At 34.5% G+C, this 24,224-nt stretch overlaps 1 protein-coding gene across 2 annotated transcripts in view; it reads left to right on the forward strand.

The window, feature by feature from the left end:
- Positions 1–24,224, forward strand: part of EDIL3 (EGF like repeats and discoidin domains 3) — a 396,406-nt gene that overhangs the window by 137,226 nt on the left and 234,956 nt on the right. The window contains exon 3 of one of the 2 annotated variants that reach the window (XM_006081235.3): positions 17,754–17,783. The exons of the other annotated variant lie outside the window; for it this stretch is intronic. Within the exon in view, the coding sequence (XP_006081297.1) occupies positions 17,754–17,783 (30 nt within the window). The remainder of the gene's footprint in view (positions 1–17,753; positions 17,784–24,224) is intronic. 2 annotated transcript variants of the gene reach the window in all.

Below are 24,224 nucleotides of genomic sequence, written 5' to 3' on the forward strand. Positions count from 1 at the left end.
AAAGTTGATATATACCATTTTACCCATTGTCTTTTTATATATATATATATATATATATATATATATATATATATATATTATTGATTTTTACAGAGAGGAGGGGAGAGGGACAGAGAGTTAGAAACATCGATGAGAGAGAAACATCAATCAGCTGCCTCTTGCACGCCCCCTACTGGGGATGTGCCCGCAACCAAGGTACATGCCCTTGACCGGAATCAAACCTGGGACTCTTGAGTCCACAGGCTGATGCTCTATCCACTGAGCCAAACCGGTTAGGGCCCCATTGTCTTTTTTTCTGAGTGTATACCTTTCCTATTGCTAGGAGATGGATACTATTGTGAATAAAGTGATAGTGGATGTATATCATTAAGATTTTTCTACTTAACAAATCTTCACAAATTTAGTGGATTTACACAAACATTTCCTGCACAATTCTGTGAGTAAGTTAAGTAAGTGACTGGTTGATTGGTGCTGGGTAGCGGAAGATGGCTCAGCTGTGATGGCTTTTCTTCACTAGCTCAAGCTCCCTTACATAGTGGTGATGGAAAGGTCCCAAGAGAAGTCAAAAGATCAAGACCCAACTACAAGCACTTTTCAAATCTCAGCTTGTATCACACTAGCTAAGGGCACTTTAATGGGTGGATCTACCACTTCATATTGCAAAGACAAGGACGCAAGAAATAGTTTGTGGCTAGTTTTGCAATCTACCATGGAATGTTAGTTTTCTCCTTTGATTTTTTAATGCTTTTTATTGGCAATGCAAAAAGTTGATAAAAAATGCAGATATATCAATAGATTTTTATTTCTAGATTTCTAGATATGAATACAATGCATGTTTTTAATAAGGGAGGAAAAGTAAAAATCTAAAAAAGGAAAAACTTAATTATATTCTGTTCATATTAGGAAAATACATTTAAAAAACTAGAAAAGTGAAAATGGAAAGTGATATTAAATTTTTTAAAAATATATATATATTGCTTACAGAGAGGAAGGGAGAGGAAGAGCGAGATAGAAACATTAATGATGAGAGAGAATCATTGATTCACTGCCTCCTGCACACACCCCACTGGGGATCGAGCCCACAACCCAGGCATGTACCCTTGACCGGAATCAAACCCAGGACCCTTCAGTTCACAGGCCAGTGTTCTATCCATTGAGTCAAACCAGGCAGGGCTTAAATTATCCTTTTATTCAGATTTCAAATGAAGGGTCAGGAAGTTGGTTATGCTGCTGTCAACATGTGCAATTTAACATATTTATGAAAAGGAAAATTACTGTTTTAAAGTGATAGGCTAAGTGACAAATTTAGCATTAATCTTTAGAAAAATTTTATCTTCTAAGTTTAAATACTTATAGGGAAAAGAGGTCTATAAGCGACTCACAAATGACATACAATAGTTAAAATGTGCCCAACAACCTTCAAAACTTTTCATACTGTTACTTGGTTTATCTTCTTCATTGATTTTCAACATTAATCATTTTTTTATTCTGATAATTATACCTATTGTTTGTTTTCTTTTAATTGCATTAACTACATATTAATCCATGGCATCCCAAACAGAGCAGGTTACTAAAAAATAATATTATTTTTAAGCAATGGTGAAAGGTTTTAAAATTTTATTGTTTTAGGGAAACTGATACGTTGCTAGAGATTGAGCAAAATGTTTTTCTTATGATTACAATAGAAACAAAAAAAATGAAGAAAGTAATTAAATTTAGGTTGAGTTGCTGAATAGTCTTAATAGGAAGAAAACTTAACAGTGTACACTGGTTTTGTCTTGAAATGGATAAATCTTTCGTAGAGAATTTATTTTCTTCATTACGAATGCAATAAAGAAGAATATTTAGAAAATATAAGACAAAATGTAATTTTAGGCTATATATTCTTTTTTTCTGTTGTTTATCTGTAGATTTATCATGTATGTTTCTATAGCCATATACAGTCATATCAAGTGTGACAGCAATTTAAGTTAAGCCCTTGACATAAAATTGTGCACATCCATATTTATGTGTAAACATGTGTGTGTAAAACTTATACTGCACATATTTCTTTTTCATTGATGATCACTTTTTTTTTCACTATAAAATTAACATATTGCCACTGATTATAAATTCTTTCCTGACATTATTTAAAATGTCAGGATAACATTATATCATTAACCATTATTCTTTGAAGAAGCCCTTATTGTTTGGACATTCAAGTGCTATGCAGATTTTCTCTCTTATAAACATTTTGATAAATACTCTGGTAACTGTATTTTGAGTACATTCACCATTGTCTCTTTAGACTAAATTCTTAAAAGTAAATGGTTGGGATAAGAGTTATTTGAGAACTTTTAATATCATAAGGATTGTATAGGAAAGGCTAAATAGTTTATCATAATGCATTTATGATGAAAAAGCCTAATAGGCTTAGATCTACTTAATTATAGTAATGTAGATTTGGGTTATAGTTATTCGATTTGTATAACAGGAGGAGAAAACATTCTTAGGGAGCAAAAGAAGAGATTGTTAATGCATCAAAGTTATAAAATAACATGAAGACTATATCCTCTTTCATTTTCACTTAATATATAAGGCAATAAATAAATAAATAAATTTTTAAAAATATGTTTTATTGATATTTTAGAGAAAGAGGAAGGAAGAGAGATAAGAGAGATAGAAACATAGATGAGAGAGAAACATCACCGATCAGCTGCCTCCCGGATATATACCCTGACCTGGAATTAAACTGGTGACCTTTTGGTTCCTGGGTGAATGCTCACCTGCTGAGCTACACCAGCAGGTGACTATAAATCATTTTAAGAGGCCAAACTTAAAACAGGCATACATAAAGTCCAGTCTGATTGATAAAAACTGTGAGGAAAAGGCTATCCTCTAAAATTAAACTAATGAGAGAGGGAGTAGGGATTTAATAGAAGAAATCCTAAATACTGGCCCTAGAGCACCTATAGTATGGAACAGACTTAGGATAACTGGATAAAGAAAGCCTAAGAAGGTTAGATAAAGGTAGTAAAGAGAAAAATGATTAATATCATTGTAATGGAAAGTGAAAGCCTATTGGTTGAATGACAGCCTTTGCTATCATCTGTCCTCTTACCATTAATTACACAGCAGATAGAATGAAGAGAAAGTGGTGAAACATTAAGAATTTATTGAAAACAAGTATTTTGATAGGTTAAAATTAATTTCTTTGGACTATTAGTAATTATGTAGTGTTTAATAAAAATATATTAGATTAATTAATACATTTTATTGGCACCTACTCTGTGCTAGAATAATGCAATTTGCTATGAGGAATTACTAATAAAACATAAGGGTTACTAAAATGCAACAGAAGGTCTGAATTGTCTGAATTTTTTCTCAAGGAGCTTCAAGTAGATGTCATTGTGTGTGAAGGTTTATTTGGCCACAGTCCCTGAAGCCCTAGGAAAACTAGTTGACACCTCAAGGTAACTTTGTGCTCTATGACATTTCATTGTCCAACATATTTCAAAGTATTTATGTGAAGGCAAATTCTGTGATCTGTGTTATTTAAAGGGCAGTGGCAATACATAATGAGAGAGAATTTGGTCAGAATTATTTTCAGAATATATGTAGTTTTTCCCATTGGATGTGTAAAATTTACCAAATTATGATTTAAAATGAGCAATAATCAATATTTTTTGTTAAGTTTATTTTATTTTAATCAAAGCTTGGGAAGTAAAGCAGGGAGAACCCAATTTTAGTCCTCAGCAAAAGAGAGAATCGAGATAAAGGTATTTTCTTAAGTACTAATCCTTGGAAATAGGGCAAAACTCAAATAAGAATTGGCAACTTCTTTATAGAGCATTTTGAAAAAAATCCCACAGTGTCTTTATCTGGTAAGATTTTAATTGCGAAATCAGACCCAAATTACTTCATCCAAATCGTAGAGAGCGATGGGTACAGAACTGATTTCTGTTACTCGTCAACACAGTAACTACCAAACATTTTCACAAAGACAGGTGTTGTTTGTATCATCTCAACTCTCTTCAATCAGTGGCTGTGGCTCCACAGGCAATGGATAAATCGGGGTGCACCACAGAACATGTTCTGGCCAATAAATTCAGCTTCTATTTATTATTCAACTATGGAAGTCAAGCTGTATTATTCTCCACAATGATTTTTTGATCCAAAACTTCTGTGGTAAGTCTCACCTCACAACTAGGCAGTCTGGTTTCAGGCTAACATGTAATGAACATGGAAGGGGGAGGGCAGACAGTTTTTTAATACAATTTACCAATCACCATGATACTCAGGACATTTTCTTCCTCACCCTTTTCCCTTTAATGGTGCCTCGCATTTTTAGAGTACTCTATTCATTAAAATGCTAATACATATATTAACCTTGAAATAAACAGTTGAGCTCATACCAATCTCAATGTTAAGTGGGAAAGTGGTTCTGTGATAATCGTAATGATTAGAATAAGGTCATAAATTTCTTCTCAAAAGCAGGCAGAACAGATGTGAAGCCTGAAATTTTATCCCATGCTTTTTACACAGTTCAATGTTTTTGTTCAAATTTAACTGTGCTGGTTACACATATAAGAATGGATGGTTTGAAACAATGAGAGAACTGGGGTGATCTATAATAATAAAAGCGTAATATGCTAATTAGACCAGACATCCTTCTGGATGACCTTCTGGAGAAGCTGGGGCTGCGTGGGAAGCCCTGGTCCCAGGTGCCTGCCAGTGGCAGGAGGGAAGCCTGTGTCCCGGGTGCCAGAGGGAAGCTGGTGCCAGCAGCCGGGGGAAGGAAGGCTTACTCTTGCACAAATTTCTACACTACTACTACTTCTACTACTAATAATACCTGTAATTCCAGTGTTCATCAGATGCTCTCTTGAAATTCTGCGGAAACACATTCTCTAAAGAATTTCATTCTGGTGTTGTGGTTAAGAACTCAGCCACACTGAATTTGCTTAACCCCTCAGTGCCTTAGTTCCTTCCCAGTAAAATCGGGATAATAATAGTACCAACCTCAAAGGGGTTTTATTCAAATTAAATAAATTAATATATGTAAGACTCTTAACATACCAGTCTTGCTATAATTAGAACTATATAGAAGCTATAAAATAGTAAATATACATGAATCTTATAGACCAATGGTTCTCAACCTGTGGGTCGCAACCCCTTTGGGGGTCGAACAACCCTTTCACAGGGGTCGCCTAAGACCATTGGAAAACATATATAATTACATATTGTTTTTGTGATTAATCACTATGCTTTAATTATGTTCACTTTGTAACAATGAAAATACATCCTGCATATCAGATATTTACATTACGATTCATAACAGTAGCAAAATTATAGTTATGAAATAGCAACGAAAATAATTTTATGGTTGGGGTTCACCACAACATGAGGAACTGTATTAAAGGGTCACAGCATTAGGAAGGTTGAGAACCACTGTTATAGACAATTCAAAAGCTATATGCAGAAATCAGGCTTTGTAGTCCCTGAATATTTTTCCATCATTTCAGCCATAGCATTATAGAAATGTCCAATAAATACTGACCTATTATATTTATGTCAGGACTTTTCAGCTTGTCCTTGAATGTGCAAATTGGGGGCAATTTAGCTGTCAGCTTTTAATTTTTCAAAAGTTTCTTCAACTGGGGATTGAGCCTGCAACCCGGGCATGTGCCTTGACCAGGAATCGAATCATGCCCTCCTGATTCATAGGTTGAAGCTCAACCACTGAGCCATGCCAACTGGGCTCTATTACATATTTATTCTGCCTCCCAGATAAGTCTGTTTTTCAACTCATTATTTATTATGATTGTTTTCAGTAAGAATTGATCTAATAGGTTAATTGATTTGGAAAAGTTTGAGTGTGATTTATTGACTGAAATTAGTGCTAGTTTCTAATCTAGAATTTCTAACCAGAGATCAATTGCTGAACAAAACAGCTATAAGGTTTAAAGAGAGTTTCCAGGAAACCCTTCTATGACTGGAAATGTCAGTTGACATGTAGAAAATCCCATGAGAAGAAACAAAATATTTATATTCACCTGAATGTACACCTACTCTTGAACACTAAGGAAACAATTGCAATAAAGACAAAAATTTGGTTTTCCTGTCTGTGGACTTAACCAACTGTATATGAAATACATGCAAACTCTATTCTTTGCATGTAGAAAGTGAAAGGTTAGAAGAATAGCACTAAGGCTTTGCTTGGTTTTGAAATTTTGCATTATTTCCTATTGCTAAAATACTTTTAACATTGATTGCAAGCCAGTCATATTCTCCCTTGACACTCCACCCTAAGCATGACCTCCTCATTTCTTTTTTTTTTAAATATATTTTATTGATTTTTTACAGAGAGGAAGGGAGAGAGATAGAGAGTTAGAAACATTGATCAGCTGCCTCCTGCATACTCCCTACTGGGGATGTGCCCACAACCAAGGTACATGCCCTTGACCGGAATCAAACCTGGGACCTTTCAGTCCACAGGCCAACGCTCTATCCACTGAGCCAAACCGGTTAAGGCGACCTCTCCATTTCTTGTCTCCCTTTTTTACCTACCCAGTCTTGCCCTGAGACAGGAAGGAGATAAGATTTAGTAGTCCCCAGTGTTCTAGAAATTGGTCTATAATGTGGGGCTGGAAGAAGGAGGGAAAGGAAATTAAGTTTTTATTCTTTGAGTAGCTGATACAATTGTGGATTGTTAGTTGTGACATAGTAGCCTAAAGAAGGCAGGCAACAATGCATTGTGTTTTGTAGAAGTTAGATCTCAGGTGGAGAACTAATTCTTGTTGTAAGATCTTGTTGCTATATTAAAAGACCGTGACATAATTTAATTTATTAAGAGGAGTTTAACAGATATGATGATCAGAGTATATACTATGATATATGAAATTAAGTGGAGATGTTTATCTCAGTTATCAAGAGAATTATGGGAAATATCATAGCTGTCTTCAAACATTTGAATAGCTGGTCTGTCAAAGAAAGAGCCACATTGTTCCCTTGTTCTCCAGAGGCTATCTCTGGGAGAGTGATGTGGCATGTTTCTTTCTGAGGCTATGAATTCCCTGCCACTACAAGTTTTGAATCAATATTTAGATTTTTAAAAAAATCCTCACTGAGGATATGCTTTTTATGATTTTTAGAAACAGAAGGGAGAGAGAAAGAGAAACACCAATTTTTTTTGACTCTTCTACATGCCCCAATCTGGGATAGAACCCACAACCTTCTGGTATATGGGTCAATGCTCCAACTAGCTGAGCCACCCAACCAGGGCATATTTGTAGACTTTTGATTGGTAGGTTGGACTAAGTGACCTTTAAGTTTTGTTTGGATCTCACATTTAACTTTTTAAAGTTGCTTGCCTCCTGTTTTCTAAATGGGCTGTTTCCTAGACTGTTCTTAATTGTTGGAAGAGTGGAAGTTAATAGTGTGCATTCGAGACTTGAAAATAACCTCAAAGATAAGAAGAATGGGGCTCGGCCCTCCCTAAATAGCCCTGAACCTTTATTCAATTTCATTGTCTTAAAGTTAGACTTGTCCACATTTTTATCAGTGGAGTTCTTTAAAGACATTTCAATTATGGAAAAATTTAGCCCAGGGAGACAAAGTTTTGCAGATAGGGAAATTACATTGTCAATGTCACTTGATTAACACCTGAATGTGGAGATATGCTGACTCCTTTCTTTTAAAGAAGGTCCTAATGATTCTGAAAAGAAAGCATTTAATTTTAGTTTCTGCTTTAACAGGCAAGAAAAAAAATCCTTTATAGAAGTCATCAACTCATTGCTGAATAAGTCAGTGGCACATTAGGTTAGTGGAGTTCATGTAGGGAAGCAGAGGCTGTGCTTTCTCTCTTTTAGTTAATGTCCTAGGATGAGTTCAAAGTACATGAAAAAAATTAATAATAATTCCCCCTGACCAAAGAGAAACAGATCCACCAGTGATAGCTCAGCTCTCTTTAACATAGACCTGCTCACTGTTGTTGTTTTTCCCTTCATCTTTTACCTTTCAAAAGATACTATATTTTAATTAAGTCAAATATGCGGATCTATATTCTGGGAACCCATCATTTCAAAGCCATCATAAAATTTCTGAATTCATCTTTGAAATATAAACAGTGAAAAATGAATGATATTTTACTAAAAGGCTTCACAGATTTCAAAAGTAGTAAAAATGTCATGTTAAAATAACTATAACATGTTAAATACTTGCTTCTGTATAGAAACATGCACATGAATTAGATGCCAATATTTTGTAAGAAGGTAAATCTCTGTCATCAATTAATTACCATTTCTTTAAAAAAACATTAGAGTTCTATAATATTTATATCCCAGAAGGTACAGAATATTCAGTATTCAATGTCCCTAGTTGGGGTAGCAGGTGATGGGCAGGGCAGTCTGTTAGTCTAAGGCTGTATCTGCACAAACACAGAACTCAGCAGTTTTTTTAAAAATATATTTTATGTTTTACAGAGAGGAAGGGAGAGTTATAGAATTAGAAACATCGATGAGAGAGAAACATCAATCAGCTGCCTCCTGTACATCCCCTACTAAGGATGTGCCCGCAACCAAAGTACATGCCCTTGACTGGAATTGAACCTGGGACCCTTCAGTCCGCAGACCGACACTCTATCCACTGAGCCAAACCAGTTAGAACTCAGCAATTTTTTTTTCGTTGAAATATTTTTATTAAATTTTTTTTCAATTACAGTTTACTTTCAGTATGGTTTAGTATTGATTTCAGGTGTAGCAGACAGTCATATGCTTTACAATGTGTTCCCCTCAATATTTCTAGTCCCCACCTGACCCCATACAGAGTTATTACAATATTATTGACTATATTCCCCTTGCTGTACCTTACATCCCCAAGAAATCAGCAATTTGTCTCTGTGTCTTATGCTATGTGGACTTGGGACACTGGAAGTTTTATTTGATCTCTATTAAGGTAACTATTGCAAGGGAGTAATTTTCATAGGATGCAGACAAAATATAAGTTGTCCAATATATTTCAGAAGAATATTAATAAAGGTAGGCTGATGGCATAGAAAACAGGATCATTTAAAAGCTTTATTTAGTCCGGGCAGTGTGGCTTGGTGGTTGTGGGCTCAATCCCTAGTGTGGGGCGTGTAGGAGGCAGCCAATCAATGATACCCTCTCATCATTGATGTTTTTCTCTCTTTCTCTCTCTCCCCCTCTTCCTCTCTGAAATCAATAAAAATATATTTTTAAAATAGTTATTTGCAAAAGTGAATGTTTTATATTGTGTGTAGAATTATGTGTTCCTATTTATTTAATGAAATTATTTGGCCATTTTTGTTTCATGTTTCTACCTCTATTCAAATGGAGTCTGATTATTCTTTGAAATATTATTTATAGGAGAAAAGTCCCTAAGTCAATCCAAATAGCACTCAGCAGAGAGTTAAATAAATTATTTCAATAAAATAAAACATCTTTCAATATTGCCCATAGTCATTGATTATATTGACATAGAAGAATGTGCAATAAATTGATTGAAAAGCATATATTTTACAATCCTCTTTTATTATATTATAAATGTTAATAATTATATACTATGTATGTACACAGGGTATTGCAAAAGAAGGTTTATAATTGTTCATATATAAAATAACACAATAATAATATAAGAATAAAGTCTTTCATGAACTCACAACTGTAAACCTACTTTTGCCCAACCCTTATGTACTGTGATGTTTAATACTTTTACTTCAAAATGCGCTTTGAGGTGAATTTTTAGGTGGTAATTTAGATGCTTTATTAAACATACCTCTATTTTCTAATGCAAATCTTAACCCATTATAGCAATGTTTGTTTTTGCCAATATCCTTAATCACAGGATCTCCTTTGACATGAACATTTTCTGTGGTTTCCTTAAGTGGGTGCTGTCACTGAGATTTGTGCCAATATTGCTGATCTACCCATTACCTTTTAGATTTTTGTTCTTTTGGTTTTAGCCGATTTACTTTTTAGATTAGCTCATTTGCCCAGTTTTATGGGAATGAATTGAGGTTGGAGTGAGCAGTCTCCATACATACATAAACATAAATCCACAGAACATAAGCCTAATGGTATCAGGGTCCTTCTGTCAGTTGCTGTGGACATTCACGTATGATGAACAGGTAACCTGAGCTTCATGGCTTTCCTAGTCTCATTAAACAACATTCTCATTGAAGAATTATTCCCTTTCCTATATTAAATTTTCAGATAGATTATGAATTAATTTTGCTGAAATTGAGAAATCTGAGCAATCATTTATATTAACTTATGATCTGCTCTATTCCTCACAAATTTCTTCTATTTATCTGTGAATTTTTAAAATATATTATAGGTTTACCTTCCAATTCTCGCTTTATATGGCTCACAATAACGTAAAACCAGTCATTAAGTTTACTTACTGGACTTCATTTTCTCATCTGTAAAATTGGATAGGTTTCCAAAAGAATTTACTCAGCACTAGTTATATGCACTATACAAAATTAAAATATAACCATTTCTCTTAAAAGACGAATAATGGATAATATTCAGTTAGGGAACGAGACTGGAAAATATTGTTGCCATTTTCTTTAGAACTGGATTTCAGTTACAGTTTAAAAGCCAGTGGGAATTGGAAGAAGATGACTATATAAATCTGGAGATTGACATGAATAATAGGGAATTGTGGGTGCTAAGATTTGAATTCAGTCCACAAGGATGGGATGAATTTGGATAGTGAGGAAGGGCACATTAAATGAACAAAAGTTGAGGAAAATTGAATAGATACATGAAATGTGAATTATAAGGCCTTTGTAATGTAAAATCGCCTAAATTAAAAATCTCTTCCTTTAGTAGGCAAATGTGTCCCAGTCATGTCCCTGAAATCTTTAATACTAGCTATATGAATATTGGCTACTTGAGTCATATTATTTCTTAGCTTCCCAATACTGTGGCCTACTTTTACAAACTATGTAGTTTTTTTAACACAGTGGCAAAAAATGAAACTAAAATATCCATTCATTCTTTATTATTTCGCCATTTGTACCTCTTTCTAAAATGAGAAAATCACACTCGCACTGGTAATTGCTGTTAGTATGATTCACTGTATAAGTAGCTTATAAAACCCATGTGAGCTATATAACCACTAAACAGAGAAAGCACATTTTGCAGTTCTACTTTAATGAATCTGTTTAATTAATAAACTATCCTTTGATGATTTTGAATTAGTTTAAAATCACAGATTTACTTTTTCTTGAGATGATCAAATGGTCATTAAAGCAACCATTGTCTTTTTAACCTACCCAAGAAAGAAAATCTGATTTACAATTATGTAAATTATTACATATAAAAGTACATATAGATTTATATTACTAAAACATAGATGAAGATATAGTCATTTTTTTTGGTAAGTCAAGTAATGTAGCATAGTGAAGGAGCTAAATTTTATTGAGTTACAGGACTTAAAAGTTGCTATTACCAATTTCTGAGGACTGTATTAAATATCTATTTTTTATATTTCTATTTTTTATTTTTAAAATATATTTTTACTGATTTCACAAAGGAAGGGAGATGGAGAGATAGAAACATCAATGATGAAAGAGAATCATTGATTAGTTGTCTCCTGCATGCCCCCTACTGGGGATTGAGCCCAGGCATGTGATCTGACCAGGAATCTAACCTTGACCTCCTGTTCATAGGTTGATGCTCAACCATTGAGCAACACCAGCTGGGCTTAAATATCTATTTGTATTTTATTTCTTTTAACAAATATTAATTGAGCCCTACAGTGTTATAGAGACTATTCTGAAAGCTGTAGGTATAATGGTAAGCAGAAAAAATACTGCCCTATCCTTATGAAACTCCTGGTCTAAGGGGAAAGACTACTAAACATACAAATAAATATATACTTATATATTAATTGCATGTGCACATAATTATTTTTATGTATTTCATATTATTAACTGTAATCAAATATATGGCATCCTATAAATATAACATAGGAATCAAAATGCATGTAAATACTGACAAAATAGAGAAGACGTCATGATTCTCTGAACATTTTCTATGCAAGTAACATTGTCTACTGCTCCGGATAATCTGCAATTCAGAGAGTGTAGACTTGACTACATCATATGATATCTGAAATCTTTGTCCAGGAGAGACTTACACTTCTCTTTATGCTTTCAAAAAGATGTTGCTAATAGCAATTTTAAGTCCTGAGGCATGTCTTCATTGAGCCATGGGCCAAGAAACAAATGAACAAAACAAACAAACAAACAAACAATAAAACATTGAGCATATAAACCAAAACCTCTCCCTAAATAATTCTTTGAATACTTCCAGAAGCAACTCCATAACCTACTTAAATGACTGAATTCACAAATTTGAAATGATAATGTATTCTTCTTTGCCTTAATAAATACACACACATTTATAGCTTTTAACATCTGGGCAGGCATGAATAATCATGCATAAATATTATCATTGTTATTTTTGCATTCTAGCAGTTGAATAAAAACATTCTAAAATATTGTCAGAATACAAGAATACATATTTATTGTTGCTTTGCTTATGGAGATAATGAATTACATAGATAATTGTATACTTTCGAAGCATATTCAGTATATAATTAACTTGATTTATGATGTAAACAAAATGATCCATAAGTCAATATGAATTGAGTAACATCCATATATTAAATAGATATTAATGCTAAGAAATATCTATAACAATAAAAGTGTAATATGCTAATTGGACCTGGACAGCCAAACGACCTTCCAGATGACCTTCCAGACGAAGCCGGGGCTGCAAGGGCCAAGGCAAACTGCTGCAGTTGTGAGGGCCGAGCCCCTTGCACGAATTTCATGCATCGGGCCTCTAGTATTTTATATATTTCACAATGAGCTTATTCTATTTGACGGTGAGCCAAAATGGGTATAGAATTATTTTGAATGGTTGGAATTTCTAAATTATTAAAGTTTATTTAAAGCACCAGGATGAAACAAACAAAGATGGAAAGTATAAGAGTTGTTGAGACCACATTAAGAGAATAGAGCCTATCCATAATTAAGTATGTGTTTTTAAATATCATATGTATATTAGGATAATACTCAGCCCATTGGGTTTAAGTAGTTCTGGTACTTGATCTTTGATACTATGGAAAAAGGAGAAAGAGAAAGGAATAAAAGGAGGGGGGAGGAAAGGAGGAATGAAAGTTAGTAGATACCAATATAAACTTGAAGAAAGTCTATAGGATGCCTTCTCCTTTCTCCAAGCACCAACCCAGTTCATGAACAGGTACATGCCAGACTGTCCAGAAGAAAACAATGACCAGCTTCAAAATTAGATAAATAGGTTTCTTTTATCAAAACATGGTGGTGAGAATAAAATCTCATCTGCCCTCTGAAAGCGCAGCCCAGGGCTGTATGTATGTGGGTCTCCCCTGTCTCAGAGAGAATTTATTCCTTATGCATTCTAATATATTGTAAATGGGAACAACAAAAGTGTTTATGGTTGTAGCAGAATGTTATTTAGTTGCAAATAAGAGGAAGCTTCACTAAAACTAGATAAACAATAAAGAGTAGAACTCCAGTCCCAAGTCAGTGGCTCAAACAATATCATTGATATTCTAATTGCTTTGTTTCTCCACTCTGCCTCAGGGTAGGATTGGCTTTTCCCTAAAGGTGGCATCCATCATGGTTGCAAGATGCCTGCCAACTTACCTCTGGGGTCACAGACTTCCTTATCCATATGCAAAGAAGAAAGAAAGAGGGTTATTCCCAATCACTTTCTCAGAAACACAAGGACCCTCCTTTCTGAGAGCCTGTCCTCACCCAAGCACACACAAACCTGTTCTTACACATTCTTGTCCCCAGTGGATCATATTCCTACCTACACCAGTAACTGTGGTCAGGAAAGGGGGAAGATTCACTCACTTCAGAGATGCAGACTTCCTCTTGAATTCAAAAGAGGAATCATCTTTCCCCAAGGATTGATGTAGATACCTCAGTAAACCTGAAGATATTCTATGGGAAGGAGCATTGAAAACTGGTGAAGCAATCACGGTGCACATTGCAAAAGGTTTCCTGTATGCCTGGTAGTTTACTGCACCGTGGCTCTTTCCCACTACAACAAACTTGGATGGGTAGAGCCATAATTCTGAACATTTAGTGTTCCTAACAGTCACCTGCTGAGCTTTCTAAAAATGCAGAAACCTGGGCTGACACCCCAAATTCAAATTCAGTGGATCTGGGGCATTTTAACAAACACCCAGGGTTATTCGCGATGGGCAATGACTTACCTAAATTCTGTATATCATATATATATATATATAATGCCTTTTTTTATCACCATAATTTCCATGCACCCTTCTGCATTGGGACCAGGCAGAGCAATACAGATGCTGGAAGATGGTCCATCCTTGCTGCTTGACACAATCGCTGCAGGGAAGAAACATCTGCACAGCATATGTTTCAAGGGACCTGGCGTATATGGCATAGTGTTCTTAAAATGTTTGCTCCCCTTCTTAGCGCTATGTGTTTTAACCAAGGCCACCTCTCTGAGAGAGGTTGTTTCCCAAGGTAGGGATTTTTTTCCCTGGAGTTAGAGATTAACAGGACTAAGGAAGGGAATAAAACCCCTTAACTAAGTGCCAGGCGGGTAATTAATCACTTTAACTACAAACAATCACTTAGGATAATCTCCTTCAGTTACTTCCTTGTAGCTTAACAGAACAATAGAGTAGTGACCTTGGAATGGAGATAACAAACGCCGTAACCTTTGGAATAGAATGGATAAAATTAAAATCAACTGGTATAAATACAGATGTAACAGGACAATAAAGACTGAACCTGGCTGGAGAACCTGGCTAAAACCTGGCTAGAGAACCTGGCTAGGCTGTTGACCAACTGAATGCTGTCTCTGTGTCATTCCTTCTTCCCAGACTCTGTCCACACCTTTAGGAACCCCTGGACCTGCTGGGGTTGGACCCCAACATACAGAATCATTTGTTAGTTTATGTTCATTCTGCTTGGTGCATGTATTTTCAGTTTTCAGGATTAGAGGAACTTGCATATGAAACTGACTTTCATACCTTCTGTGATACTTACTTCACTTAAATATCACCAAATAGGCTTCTTGTGCCCATTTTGAGGCTTACATGTACTTGTGAGGATCTAGCTGCCATCTGTTAATAGTTCATGACACTTTGGTTAGTAATTCAATTAGCGTACAAAGCCATCTTTGTCAGAGATCATGGAAACAGTGAATTAATACCAATGTTACCCCTTCTATGTGCTTTTGTGAGTGTGTGTGTGCACACTCACACACACACATATTATAGTAGCATAAATATTGGCTACTGACATCTGCATATTACAAGGAACCAAAACCATAGGGATGATGCATAGGAATACAGTTTTATGCAGACTTGTATACCTTTTGACTCTAATGTGTTAATTTGTAAAAAGGAAGCTTTCAGGTATTATTGGTTCAAGTGTAGGTTAGTATACTAGTTGCCCCAGGAGCTTTAGTTTTAAGGCATTTCTAATTGCCAGGACTCCTATAAAATTGAAACTGTGTTTACTTCAGTGCTTGCTCATTCTTTCCTAAAATTCCTTGCATATCCATAAATGCTTAAGGAATAAAACTTAGGCTTAATCTTCCTTAGGCATCACAAACTTAGGATATTTTATTTAACTCCATAGTCACGATTTCACCTTCCTATATCTAGCCCTGGATGGGAGGGGGCTTGAAGTTTCCCAAGAGGAGCTTTATTTTTCAAGGGGTTTTCTCTCTCAGACCCTACATCCAGGTGTTTTATTTGTGTGTGTGTGTGTGTGTGTGTGTGTGTGTGTGTGTGTGTTTTCACCCATGTGCTTACGTTCGACTAACATTATCAGAGCTCTAGTCAGTCCTGGTTTCATGACCATTTCTGCCTTCTTCACTTTTTCTCAGTGGATATGGAATCAGCACTTTTTGAGACACTAAGGCAGAGTGGAAAGAGCTTGGTTTTAAAGTCACACTGACATGAGCTCAAATGCAATTGACCTTAGACAAATTGCCCAGTCACTCTGACATCATTATCTTCATCTTTCAAATAAGAGTAATTTTCATCTCATTGGTTGCTTTATAAATTGAGTTCCACATATAAAGTGATTAGTCATAAGTGCCCCCCCCCCCTTTTTGAATCTCCAGCCTCTTACTGACAACAACCCATCTAAGTCAGCACTTCCACAAACTCCTATGGTCTTTTCTTAAAAAAGGAATTCCTGGAAGTTACCAATAATTTTCCTCTCTGAACATGTTATGATATATTTTGGACGTGATAAAGAAGCTTACAGCTTTTTAAATATTTATGTTCTCCACGCCATGCATGCCAACTGTGCTTGCTCTCTTCATTTGTTTACGTGCCAAGGAGACAAGCCAAGCAGCGTGAGAGGAAAATACTGTCAGGACACAAAGTGAGTTTGTCTAATGTGGACTCTGTGCAGACGTAACCTTAACGGGAAAGAGTGGAGACTGCTCCCTGGTTGCACAGGGCTACCTTGATTAACGAATCACCTGGGAACAAAGCTCCTTTATAAGCAATTCAGCTGAGTAAATTTTTATTTTAAAACTTCATGAATCAAATGAAATAGTGCTGGCTGGTGTCACATATTTCAAGAGTAATATTCGGGGTAAGCTGCACTTGCACACGGAGCTGAAATACCTACTCACAGAGTGTCTATTAGGATAAAGGCGATGGGGTGGATTCTAGGAAAAATTGTAAAGCTACTTCAGATAAACTCTTTTTTCACTATTGTAACCACCATGCTCCACCCCCACATACATCCAGCCATCGATCATTTCCCTGGAGTCTTGCTGCTCCCTTTAAAAACAGAAATCAGAATGATTCACACTTTGAGTTACAGTTCCTGTTACCTTGTATTGATGTTACTTAGTCATATCTCAGTCCTGGCTAGAATTTGGTGCTGCTGAAAGAGATTCTGACTTAACTGGCTTGAGAGGGGACCCAGAGTTGGCATTCTAATACAGATTCACGGTTGAGAACTACAGCTTTGACATAAAGTTGTATTTTCATCTGATGGCCTCTCCTATCATAATATCCATGTTTATCTGCTGCAGTGGGCTGTCGAATTCTTGTGTCAAAAACACATGGGGTAAGTTTATAATAAAGGTTCCTGTGGCCTCAGCAAAGAATCACTACTACTGAGTCGTGAGATATGTGGTAGACGTGAGTGTGTTGTGTGTGTGGTGCGTATATATGTGTGACAGGGGCCCCGGGCAGAACTGGAATATTTCTGCTTAACCAACGACCAAAGTGATTCTGTCTCACTCTTAAGGTTTAATAACTTTTATCTTATTTATAATTTCTATCTCATGGAACAACTTAATTCTTTTTTGCTAATAAAAAGTTCCAACAAAGTGGTTGACTGGGGTATTTTCATGATATGTATAACATATTTTAAACAATATTAGTTATAATAATTACACTCTAAATAAGGTCAATCTTATTTGCAAAAGGAAAGAAAAATCAAATTTATACATCAGAATGGTCTTTTCCAATATATACATATTTTGAAGTATGAGTATATAATTGTTAATTTAATGTAAATACCCACTAATCTGTCATTACCTAATTATCTAATGACAGATTTCTAATATATACACTGAATTTCAAGTTAAGAACTTGTGGTCATTGTTTAGAAATATGAAATCTCAATCTCTCTTTTTCTGTCTCTCTCTCTCCCTCTGCTCCCCCCGACACTGTAGCCTCAGATGAGGAAGAGCCAACTTCCGCAGGTAAAGTGACTATTCTGTAAAGATTATTCTTATTTAACTTAATGCTATTAATAATGGAGACACAATCCTTTGAAGTGCATGTCCTAAGCAGCGGTTCTCAACCCGTGGGTCGCGACCATCGGAAACCACATATAGCATATCAAGATATTTACATTATGATTCATAACAGTAGCAAAATTACAGTTATGAAGTAGCAACGGAAATAATTTTATGGTTGGGGGTCACCACAACATGAGGAACTGTCAGGACAGTTTGTCTAATGTGGACGTAACCTTAACGGGATCGTATTAAAGGGTCGCGGCATTAGGAAGGTTGAGAACCACTGTAAGGTTTCAACCAGAAAACTGGTATAGGTTTACTTATTTACTCTTATAATTTCTTGAACTTTCTTCTCCAGACTAAATGATGTTGGAGTTATAAATAAAAATAGGAAAGAACAGAGGAAAAAATAACACAAAATATCACATCAACATTAAAAAATAAAGGAAATTAAAACTTTCCATAAAATGCCTAAAACAATAAGCCCTACCAGTATTGCTCAGTGGTTGAATGTCAACCTATGAACCAGGAGGTCATGGTTCGATCCCCCGTCAGGGCACATTCCCAGGTTGTGGGCACGATCCCCAGTGGGGGGAATGCAGGAGGTAGCCAATCAATGAGTCTCTCTCATCATTGATGTTTCCATCTTTCTCTCCCTCTCGCTTTCTCTCTGAAATCAGTAAAACATAATGTTAAAAAGTCTAAAACAATAAAATGAGGAGAAAAAAACTAAAATGATAAAATGCAGAAAAAATAATAAAATAGGATAAAGTAAAATGATAAAATATACTGTCAAAACTGTGACATTCTATATAGAATACTGCATTATAAAATATATAACCAGCATTGAAAATGATATTCATTTAAGTTTAAGGATAAAAATTATGTTTTTGCCTTAAATACTCACTTTATTTAAAAACAAAATTTTGTATAACTTATGGCATCATGACTCTATGTTTCTTATCCAGCTAATCATCTATTTGGTAAGCACAGGCTGAAGTGAGAACTGAGTATCATGAAGAATAGAAATGGTAGAGAAGGCATGGTATTTTCAACATCATTAAAACAATGATTCTGTTTAGAATATTTTCATGCTTCATCCCGTCTTGAGCTATTTTTTTCAAACATGCCTTATTCTTCTCATTTGAACCTCTAAATTGCCATTGCAAAAGCAAGTGCCTTTTTTGTGTAGCATTGTAGAGAAGGTACATAATACATCACATCTGCATTTCTCCTCATGGAGAAATGTTCTGCTCTGAATGTTCTGATGGGTTGCATTAACCAAAGGAACATTTTTTTGTAGCAGCTAATTTAGTAGGGCAGTTTCACCTAACACCTGTAACTAGCCGAAGCTTCTTTTATCTCAGTTGAATATTATGTTCAGGTATTTAAACATCTCATTTCATTGAGTGCAAAAACACATTTATGAACTATACAAGAAATTCCTTCAAACTAGGTTACATCCTAATATCTAATTACAAACTAATGAGATTCATATTTTTTGAAGCTGCCATAACAGATACTGTGCCTCCAAATGAATCACCTTTAGAGGTGATAAATGAAATCCAATTATGTTGCTATTACTCAAATAATTTTTCAAAACTCCCTTTTGAAATTTTCTTCAGAATTTGTTTATGAGATAGCAACATCTGTTATTTCCTTATAGTTTCAGAAGTGTGCTACTGAATTCATAAGACTTTGTCTAATAAATATGTCTACACAAACCAAAGATTTGCAAAGAGTAAGAGTGTGTGTGTGTGTGTGTGTGTGTGTGTGTGTGTGTATCTATGGGTGTGAAAAGCAGCTCAGTTTGTAACTTTGAAATCAAATCAGTTTACAACTTTTGAAAGGTGAATCACATTAAGGTTAAATTTCATGAAATAACACTCTTTAATAAAGTTAAGTCAGTGGCTGCTGCTCCCATGTTGCACAAATCCAATTATCATTTATTTAAGTTTCATAATAGTGAGAGCCTTCATAAACTGATTATACCAATACTTTTGTCTATGTCATTTAGAAAATTAGGACATTTACATTAGAAACTTGACTGCTACAAATGATATAATAAAGATATAATTTAATTTATTAACTATAAGGTATATCAAATCAGGCTTATTGATATGTAAACTTACTCATTCTTGTTAATTTATTTGATCTTTTTAGCTATTATTTTACTTTTTTAGATATATGACTTAAGTATCAAATTGACAAAATTACTATAAATTAAAACAAAGGCAAAAAATAGGAATATTTGACTTTGGGTGATGATAAACACAATGAAATATACAGATTATGTTATAGCATTGTACATTTGAAACCTATATAATTTTATTAACCAATGTCACCCCAATATATTTTAAAAAACAAAGGCAAAAATGGAAAATATTATTGAATGAGATAAAAATCAGTCAAAACTGACAGTGGAAAGCTTGTGGCTATATGGAAATCAGTGGCAATAATTAGTCAAAATATAACTTTGTGTTTTTGTTCATACTACCTAAAAACAAATATTTAATTTTCTGTCTCTCTTGCCTATGGGTAGATTTTTTATTGCTTTAATTGTCTTTTTTTAATATCAAAGAGACTGAGTTTGGGCTTATATAAAACTAGCTATTAATACTGAGTTAACATTTAGGAAAAATTATGATTAGAAAAATTAAATATTCAGAGAATATAAATGGTAAAATCTTTTTAGCAATCAACTAAATTAAAAAATAGTAAACTACAAAAGTCATAGTGTTCTTCATATGATTATAAATGGTATCATTCACTTAAATGTAAAATTGTATTTGTGGCCTATTAACATCTGATACTATTGGGTAATGATGATAGAGGTTGCGTCCTGGATACAATAGTTTATTGTAGACTCATTTCAACATCTGTGATGCCCACCAGAGATGAAGAAAAGAGTGATTTGACCAGAGCTTCAACATTCTCATTTGTTTCTTCCAAATCTTTTGACATGTTTAATCTTTTAAATGCTCAGTTTGGCCATTGAGGAAGTACAACTAAGAACACTAATAATCTGCATGTATAATGTAACATTGGCTAGCAGTAGTAAAGATTTAAAAGTATAGTTTTATGTAAAAATATATATTTATCACAATAATTTTATATCTATATATTTATAGTTTAAATAAGCCGTATATATGGCTTAACACAAATGTGTTATATATCTATACAGCTAAACACAGGACAGGTTAGATGTTCTTCTCCAACTTTGGAAATATTAAAATTTTAGTTCTACAAAACATTTGTATTTACAGTGAATATTATGATTTTCTCCACTTTGCTACAGAATCCTTTCAGATCTTTTTCCTGTTTTTGTATGGAGTTTAATTCTACATGACCGACTATACTCAATTATTCAACAGTTCATGCATTTTGAAAAGGAATGATATCTTACCACATTATTCTCTAATGAATAAGAGTTGCTTTTGCATTCTAATCTTAGCGCTTTATTTCCTTGGGGGTCTGAAATAGAGCTTGGCATTCTTGTTTTTTACATTTGTTAAAAATTTTCTCCATTTTATACGGAAATGAATATTTCCCCTCTGTGCCTGGATTAACTTTTCTAATTATTTTATCAAGTATATTCTTGTTCATAAATATATGCTAAACAGAATTAAATATTAAAACCTAATATGTAAAAGACCAATTTCTACAATCTCTTGAAAAACAAAATCATTATTTGTAGATTCTCAGTGCAATAGGGAAGAAAACTGCTGCTTAAGATTTAGTTTTGGTCAGTTTCATGAAAAGACCAAATAGTGCTTACCTTTTTAAAAAATATACTTTTATTGATTTCAGGGAGAGGGAGAGAGGGGTAGAAACATCAAAGATGAGAATCATTGATTAACTGCCTCCTGCACACCCCATACTGGGGATCGAGCCCCGAGCCCCGAGCCCACAACCTGGGCATGTGCCCTGACCTGGAATCAAAACATGACCTCGTGGCTCATAGGTCAATGCTCAACCCCTGAGTTGGACAGTGTTTACTTTTTTTTTGAAACAAAACTTCCTTATTGATAAGTGTGTGATAGTGATTTTGAACTGTGAGAAAAATAGTTTTTTAAATCCCTGTTATATGTAGATAGTTTTTTTTTTCATATGTTCACTAAGATAAACTTCACTCTAGTACAGAATTCTGGTAACAGTAGGAATTTGAGAGATTAAAGATTTCCTCTTTAAACAGGTTTAAGAATTAAAGTAATAAAAGAGGGAAAAGTAATATCTTTACTTACATACCTATGAATATAGATATATATTTATAATCTATCATTTTTACCCAAAAGTATAAAACTGGACTTGAAATAAATAGTTAAAAGTCTTAAGAAATATGTAAAATAACTAAAATCCCTCATAATCAAGCTTGAAGATATCATTTATTCAGTAATGTTTGTAAATATCTAGCAATGCACATGTTTAAAAATATTTATGTATAGTGACATAATTATTTTAGTTGTAACTGAAGCACCAATTTAATGTTGCTTAAGTAATAAGAGATGTTATTGACTCACAAAATTTAGAATGAAGAGCTCATTGATGTCACTAAAAATCTGTGTGATATTTTTCTTTCCCCCGATTTTTCTGCTTTGTCTACTGTAGTGTAAAATTTATCTTCATCTTCAAACTGGCTTCCCTTGTGGCGGTGATATATCTGCCAACAGCTGCTGTGGCTGTATGCATCTTTATTCGTGTCCAGTGAGGACAAAGAAATGGTATTTGTTCCCCTGCCTTCAAAGCAAGAGTCCTGAAATCCATTCTAATTGGACAGGCTCAGATCCCATCTGCCACCCCTGAAACACCCAGCCAGTCAAGACATTCCCCTGTACCAGATCATGAGGTTGATTTTAGCTCTTTCTTAAAATCAGAAGCCACGAGGATGAGGGGCAGGGTATGCCATAGGAAAGGAAAGCTTGCAATTCATACTAGGTAGATGATTAGTAAAGCCAACAAAACATAACCATTACAATACCCCTTTGTCACTTTTTAGTAACTCCTTAGCTTTTCTCCTACAGTTTATGTTTTTTATATTATTTTATAAAAATTCTTATGAGATCTTGAAAGTCTATGAAGAAATAAACTTGGTGCACATCTTAGTAATACTAAAGTACATAAACAGAACATATACCAGTCAGGGAGAAGCAGAACAAAAGGGTGCATGTACATCCGCAAATATATTAAATGAAGAGATTTGTATTTAGGATTTGGCTCACATGATTTTTGGGGCTGGCAAGTCCAAACTCTGTAGGGCAGGGCAGGCAGCTGGAAACACTGGCAGGATCTGTATGTTATAGTCTTCTTCTCAAGGAAACCTCAGTTTTGCTCTTAAGGCCTTCAACTGATTAGATGAAGCCCACTCATGTTACTGGTAATCTGCTTTATTAACCAAAGAACTTGTATTCATATATGCATAACCCATGGACAAGACAATAATGTGATAAAGGCTTGGTGTGGGGGGCAGGTGAGGGCAAGAAGGGGTCAATGGGGAAAAGGGGGACATCTCTAATACTTTTCAATAAGAAAGATAAATTAAAACAAATAATTAAAGTCAACTGAATATAGATGTTAATCACATCTATAAAATACCTTCACAGCAACTTCTAGAGTGGTATTTGACCAAGCAACTGGACTCATAGTCTAGCTATTATTGATAAATATAATTTTTACATTTAAATATCAAATTTAAAAACTTTTATATCTAGCCATCATGGAGAATAAGTAAAAATTATGTAAACACAAACTGTTTTGCTTTTCAACAAGTCTATTTCAGAAAAAAAAACAGATCAAGAATAATGTGCGATGTTTAATAAACTGCTGCTCCACTCTCTGTACGCACTTTGGCTTCCAGGTTTCTTTCATTTCTAGTCCTCCCTGAATGATGGAATTCATCTTTAATGCCATCTCCAATTATCTGGGTCAACTTTTTGCTGTCCCAAGTTTCAACTCAAAGTCTAATACAAATAGAGCACTGAGAAATATTAATTTAATATTCCAGGGATTTGTTGGTTCAGGGAAGGCATTAAACTTTCTGTAGGTTAAAACTCCATGGACTTGCAGCCTTGAATCTATGCCTTCAGGTGCTTTCATTTTCAGATAAATAACTATCTTCTACCTGTGAAGTTTTTTTTTTCTTTTAAAGTTTTCTTTATTTGTAAAATGGGATAATAATATGCCTACCTTAGAGTTTTCTGTAAAGATCTAACATGATGATACATGTAAAGTTCTTATCACATGATGCCTATCCTTTATACACAGAGATAAATTATTGTTTTTATTTTCATTTTCATGAATGTGTTTTGTCATATTATTATTGTGATTTTGATTATGATTACTAGGCAATATACTGAGTGTTCTATGTACTGCATTTTATTTAACTTCACAATAAATAAAGCAGTA

This window comes from Myotis lucifugus, unplaced genomic scaffold, assembly GCF_000147115.1.
Source record: "Myotis lucifugus unplaced genomic scaffold, Myoluc2.0 scaffold_0, whole genome shotgun sequence".
Taxonomy (NCBI): domain Eukaryota; kingdom Metazoa; phylum Chordata; class Mammalia; order Chiroptera; family Vespertilionidae; genus Myotis; species Myotis lucifugus.